Raw genomic sequence first — 6463 nt, 5'->3', positions numbered from 1 at the left:
AATAACCTCAGAATATACACATCAATAAGCCAAAGAGGACAACTAATACTCACATGAACATTTTACAAAACTGTATAACAGTATGTACAGTATCACTCACTCTGCTTTCAGCTGTAGTATCTCATCCTCTGTGGCCAGCAGAGTTGTGGCTGACATGTTTTTGGTGTCATCCAGTTGCAGATGAGTATCCGCCAGTCTGTAAACCCATTTAACATACCAGTAGGTGAATAACACTTAGACCAGAAAGTTAGTCATACGTTACCTGGTGTAGACTTATTTGGTCGGATTGAAATGAGTAGGTCCATTGTATAGATTAATAACAAATATTGTTTTGTTTAGTGCAGACTTACTCCTGTTTGATAGACTCCAGCTGCAGGCGAGTGGAGCACAGCTGAGTCTCCATCTTCTGCATGTCGTTCTCATGGGAGGCAGACAGCTCCCTGATCTTCCTTTCCTTCTCCACAGACTCCTGCATGACAACACACAGCATTTAGCCTTGACTATCACTGTCTTATTCACAATATGTCACAGGACAGAATAGAATAGAACAAATAAGTTAATATAAATAATTTGTACTTAAAGAATAATTTAATCTCTGTACAACCATAACAGAACACAGATGATTTCACCTGAATGAGGTTGAGGCTTGTGTCATTGGTGACAGAGGAGGTTGCCATGGAGAAGCAGGTCCCCAGCCATGGCAGCAGACGTGATTTGAGCACGTCCACTCCCGCATAGTGACCACCTGACTCAAAAGAAAAAAAGGCTGTCACGCCCTGACCTTAGAGATCACCTGTATTCTCTGTTTGGTTAGGTCAGGGTGTGATTTGGATAGAATCTAGTTTATCTATTTCTATGTTGGCCGGGTGTGGTTCCCAATCAGAGGCAGCTGTCGATCGTTGTCTCTGATTGGGGATCATACTTAGCCATTTTGCCTACCTATGTTGTGGGATCTTGTTTCTGATTATGTTTCTGTTTAGACTTGTTGCTGTTAGCGTTTAGAACTTCACGTTCAGTTGTGAAGTGTTTATTTATAATATTAAACATGTACGCATACCACGCTGCACCTTGGTCCGATCCTTTACACATCGAACATGACAGAAGATCCCACCACCAACGGACCAAGCAGCGTGGCCAGGAGGAGCAGACACCCTGGACACAGGTGGGGAAGACATTTTGGACATGGGAGGAGATATTAGCCGGTAAAGGACCCTGGGCGAAGGAAGAAGCCCAGGCAGGAGAGGATCAACGGCGACGCCGACGGTGCCGACCGCGAAGGAAGCACGAGAGGCAGCCCCAATAAAAAAAAATTGGGGGACACACGGAGCAGAAGGAGGCCCTGAAAGGGCTGACTGTGGAGGAAGAGGAGGCAGCTATTATAGAGGCCCTCCAAGACAGAGGCTCAGCACTCTGAGAGAGGAGATAACTACCTTACGGGGGCTGTTAGCTAAGAGAGAGCAGGAGAGCTCCCTTCAGAGGGAGGTGCTGCAGGAGGCCCACAGGGAGAAGGAGTCAGTGGATGCACGGAGAGAGGAGCTGGCCAGACAACAGGAGGAGCTGAGAGAGGAGTTAACCCTACAGCAAAAGAGAACGCAGTCCTTAGAGCAGAGGCTGGCGGAGCCAGGTTTCAGAGTAGAGCCAACTCCCCGCACTCGCGTTAAGGAGCGTTTGACCATACAGGCAACCTGTTATGCTGTGAAACGCACTGTATCTTCAGTGCGCATTCACAGCCCGGTGCGCTTGGTGCCCGCGCCCCGCTCTTGCCGGGCTAAAATGAGCGTTCAGCCAGGACGGGTTGTGCCTGCTCCTCGCACCAAACCAGTGGTGCATGTCCCTAGCCTGGTACGGCCCGTGCCTGCTCCTCGCACTAAACCAGTGGTGCGTGTCGCCAGCCCGGTGCGCCCCGTACTTGTTCCTCGCACCAAACCTGTGGTGCGTGTCTCCAGTCCTGTACGGCCCGTACCTGCTCCTCGCACCAAACCAGTGGTGCGTGTCGCCAGCCCCGTGCGCCCTGTACCTACTCCTCGCACCAAACCAGTGGTGCGTGTCCACAGCCGAGTGCGTCCTGTGCCAGCGCCCCACACTGGCACGAAGCCACCAGTGATGATCCATGGCCCAAAGAGTCCAGCTCCGGTCTGCTGCTCCACTCCAGTGCCAGAGCAGTCCGCTCCACCGGTGCCAAGTCCAGCTCCGGTCAGCTGCTCCACTCCTGTGCCAGAGCAGTCCGCTCCACTGGTGCCTAGTCCAGCTCCGGTCAGCCGCTCCACTCCAGTGCCAGAGCAGACCGCTCCACCGGTCCCTAGTCCAGCTCCGGTCAGCTGCTTCACTCCAGTGCCAGAGCAGTCCGCTCCACCGGTGCCTAGTCCAGCTCCGGTTATCTGCTCCCTACCAGAGCCGGGGCAGTCCACTTCACCGGTGCCCAGTCCGGGTCCGGTCGTCTACTCTTCCCCCATGCCGGAACCATCCGCTCCTCTCCAGGGTCGGGGGCTCCTACACCAGGGTCCAGACAGGACTTGGTGCATCGCGGGAGGACTGCTGGGCCGGGACCAGACATCAGCCCCTCTCCAGGGTTGATTGCTCCCACACCAGGGTCCAGACAGGGCTTGGTGCATCGTGGGAGGACTGAGAAGGGGAGCATCTCGCCGGGGTCCAGACGGGACCGGGCGTGCAACGGGGAGGCAGGATGGGAGATGAATTACTGCCTACGTCACGTCCGAAGCCGGAGCCGGAGCCACCACCGAGGCTGGAAGCCCACCTGGACCCTCCCCTAATGAGTCAGGTTTTTGCGGCCGGAGTCCGCACCTTAGAGATCACCTGTATTCTCTGTTTGGTTAGGTCAGGGTGTGATTTGGATAGAATCTAGTTTATCTATTTCTATGTTGGCCGGGTGTGGTTCCCAATCAGAGGCAGCTGTCCGATCCTTTACACAACGAACGTGACAGAGGCATTATCAGACAATTGTTTGGGTAAGGCAAAAGAGAGGAGAGTTGTGAGGAGAAGCTTAAACACATACCCTCTCTAGCAGTGAGGTTGAGGATGGTGAAGAGTTGTCCCTGTATCTTGGAGGTGAGCTCCACCAACTCACAGCACCTGTTCAGATTCTGGTCACAGGAGATGACCTAGGAAGGTGGCAAACAGGGTTGAGAATAATGAACCAACACAAACGGGACACACTATTTAAAGCTAGTCCTTAATCGAAACAATAACAAAGCGGTCGCCCCGCCTCTTTTCGTAAAAAGCTGAGGGATGTGCCTGGAGAAATGTAACCACTCTCAAATTCATAGACAGAGCTACAGTGAGGGAAAAAAGTATTTGATCCCCTGCTGATTTTGTACGTTTGCCCACTGACAAAGAAATGATCAGTCTATAATTTTAATGGTAGGTTTATTTGAACAGTGAGAGACAGAATAACAACAAAAAAATCCAGAAAAATGCATGTCAAAAATGTTATAAATTGATTTGCATTTTAATGAGGGAAATAAGTATTTGACCCCCTCTCAATCAGAAAGATTTCTGGCTCCCAGGTGTCTTTTTTACAGGTAACGAGCTGAGATTAGGAGCACACTCTTAAAGGGAGTGCTCCTAATCTCAGTTTGTTACCTGTATAAAAGAGACCTGTCCACAGAAGCAATCAATCAATCAGATTCCAAACTCTCCACCATGGCCAAGACCAAAGAGCTCTCCAATGATGTCAGGGACAAGATTGTAGACCTACACAAGGCTGGAATGGGCTACAAGACCATTGCCAAGCAGCTTGGTGAGAAGGTGACAACAGTTGGTGTGATTATTCGCAAAAGAACTGTCAATCGCCCTCTGCCTGGGGCTCCATGCAAGATCTCACCTCGTGGAGTTGCAATGATCATGAGAACGGGGAGGAATCAGCCCAGAACTACATGGGAGGATCTTGTCAATGATCTCAAGGCAGCTGGGACCATAGTCACCAAGAAAACAATTGGTAACACACTACACCGTGAAGGACTGAAATCCTGCAGTGTCCGCAAGGTCCCCTGCTCAAGAAAGCACATATACATGCCCGTCTGAAGTTTGCCAATGAACATCTGAATAATTCGAGGAGAACTGGGTGAAAGTGTTGTGGTCAGATGAGACCAAAATCGAGCTCTTTGGCATCAACTCAACTCGCGATTTGGAGGAGGAGGAATGCTGCCTATGACCTCAAGAACACCATCCCCACCGTCAAACATGGAGGTGGAAACATTATGCTTTGGGGGTATTTTTCTGCTAAGGGGACAGGACAACTTCACCGCATCAAAGGGGACGATGGACGGGCCATGTACCGTCAAATCTTGGGTGAGAACCTCCTTCCCTCAGCCAGGGCATTGAAAATGGGTCGTGGATTGGTATTCCAGCATGACAATGACCCAAAACACACGGCCAAGGCAACAAAGGAGTGGCTCAAGAAGAAGCACATTAAGGTCCTGGAGTGGCCTAGCCAGTCTCCAGACCTTAATCCCATAGAAAATCTGTGGAGGGAGCTGAAGGTTCGAGTTGCAAAAAACGTCAGCCTCGAAACCTTAATGACTTGGAGAAGATCTGCAAAGAGGAGTGGGACAAAATACCTCCTGAAATGTGTGCAAACCTGGTGGCCAACTACAAGAAACATCTGACCTCTGTGATTGCCAACAAGGGTTTTGCCACCAAGTACTAAGTCATGTTTTGCAGAGGGGTCAAATACTTATTTCCCTCATTAAAATGCAAATCAATTTATAACATTTTTGACAGGCGTTTTTCTGGATTATTTTGTTGTTATTCTGTCTCTGTCACTGTTCAAATAAACCTACCATTAAAATTATATAATGATAATTTCTTTGTCAGTGGGCAAACGTACAAAATCAGCAGGGGATCAAATACTTTTTTCCCTCACTGTATGGATGCAAGGACTGACCATCCATGATATCAAAAGGATAGTTTTAACCATGTTTAAATTGACATATTTTTAATACATTGGAGTAAAACAAGCTTATATTTTGGGTTTGACAGTTGAACTAAGTTCATGAGGCTTTTATATTGTTCATGAATCAGTGGGTATAGATCAATAATGTATAAATCCAAAAATAGATGTAGCAACTAAGGATTCTAGATTTAAAGAATAACATTTATTTATGTAATCTCAGCTGCGGGGTCAATTTAGGAGACTTCACATGGCTGATTGATTAGTGATTATCTTTAATAATCATATTGAATCTAGGATATGTGCATATAAAATACATTATCTGTGATTTCTAGTGAGTCAAATGCGCTAGTTGGTCTCTGGAGTATGTGATAATGCATTGGTCCAATCAGGACATGCCTTTCAGGTTACTACCAAAATGCTCCCAGGGGCTTACTCGAAACACTTGCTTTCAAAGTCACAATGAATGGTTTCACGGTTGCCAGGACGACTGGCGTCCATAGCAACCAAACTCCAAAATCAATGTAATCAAAACAAGTGAATCCCTTTACTGTTACATTGTTACATTGTTTCAATCCATTGCGATACAGTGTAACAAACATGCCAACGTCAAATTATTCTAATATCTTTGACTACATCTAATCAAGTGTGGCATAATCAAGTAGGCTAATGAAGTTATTTTAGAGACATGTGTGGATAGACATTTTAAGGACGAAACAAGTTATCAAGGGAAGAACACATTTGATTGAACACAAGTGATTAATTAAATAGCCTACTGAATTCCACACCAATATCATATTTCTTACAGACTACTATTATTTAGACAACTAGGCTATTACATATAAATAATAATTGTAGCCTTATCTAGGCCTAGTTGGTTCCTTTTCAGCCACCAGATTTAGGGTATAAATAAATTATTGATGACTTACATGGTAGTCCTTGTACCAGCACTCAAGTTTGTCCTGCATAACGCTGAGGGAAGATGTGTTCACCAGCCTCCTTAGCGAGTCGGCCATGTCTGCTCCCCTCCCTAATCCTGAAAGGTTTAACGCTCTTGGGCAACCGTGGGATTTTATCTTGGGCGAGAGCGCCACTTGACAGGCGCGGGCTCCATTTTTATACCAGCTGTAAAAATTCTTGCCCTTGACGTTTTGTCCACCTTCGTTACAATGGGTGGCAAGCGCCACCTCAGTTGTGGCAACGCTTTTTACTCAGAATACAGAGTGAGAACGTTTGCTAAAGCTTGCATTGTTTTCATGAATAGTCTGGTTATTCCCGAGAGAGAGGAGGATAGCCCACACACGGTGCTGCTTCTGCAGGCAGCTCCTTTATGATACAGGTGCACAGGTGTAGTCGGCTGTCTGTGAGGTAAACGAGACCATTGTAATGTCATACTGTCACACACACGTGGGTGCTGTGTCAAGCACAGGAAAAAACAGTGGAGCATAGACAAAGCTATTTCCCTAATGAATTTTAGTCCAATAAATGACACGTCTCTTTTTGGCCACATAGGTAATAGCCTAAAGAAAATAAACTAATGAGGTGGCCATTTTA

The 6463-nt window shown here is 47.2% G+C and overlaps 1 protein-coding gene across 1 annotated transcript in view; it reads right to left on the bottom strand.

Annotated features, from left to right (window-relative positions):
- Nucleotides 1-6222, bottom strand: part of LOC121532667 (mitochondria-eating protein) — an 8715-nt gene extending 2493 nt beyond the window's left edge. Inside the window, exons 1-5 of the mRNA XM_041838447.2 lie at nt 5839-6222; nt 3014-3119; nt 630-745; nt 351-469; nt 101-196 (exon numbers count right to left, since the gene is read on the bottom strand). Of these exons, the coding sequence (XP_041694381.1) occupies nt 101-196; nt 351-469; nt 630-745; nt 3014-3119; nt 5839-5925 (524 nt within the window). The 5' untranslated portion in view covers nt 5926-6222. The remainder of the gene's footprint in view (nt 1-100; nt 197-350; nt 470-629; nt 746-3013; nt 3120-5838) is intronic.
- Between the last annotated feature and the right edge of the window lie 241 nt (nt 6223-6463).

This window comes from Coregonus clupeaformis, chromosome 20 (genome assembly GCF_020615455.1).
Source record: "Coregonus clupeaformis isolate EN_2021a chromosome 20, ASM2061545v1, whole genome shotgun sequence".
Taxonomy (NCBI): Eukaryota; Metazoa; Chordata; class Actinopteri; order Salmoniformes; family Salmonidae; genus Coregonus; species Coregonus clupeaformis.
The sequence above is the reverse complement of the archived record's forward strand: the minus strand, read 5'-3'. Positions and strand labels throughout refer to the sequence as shown.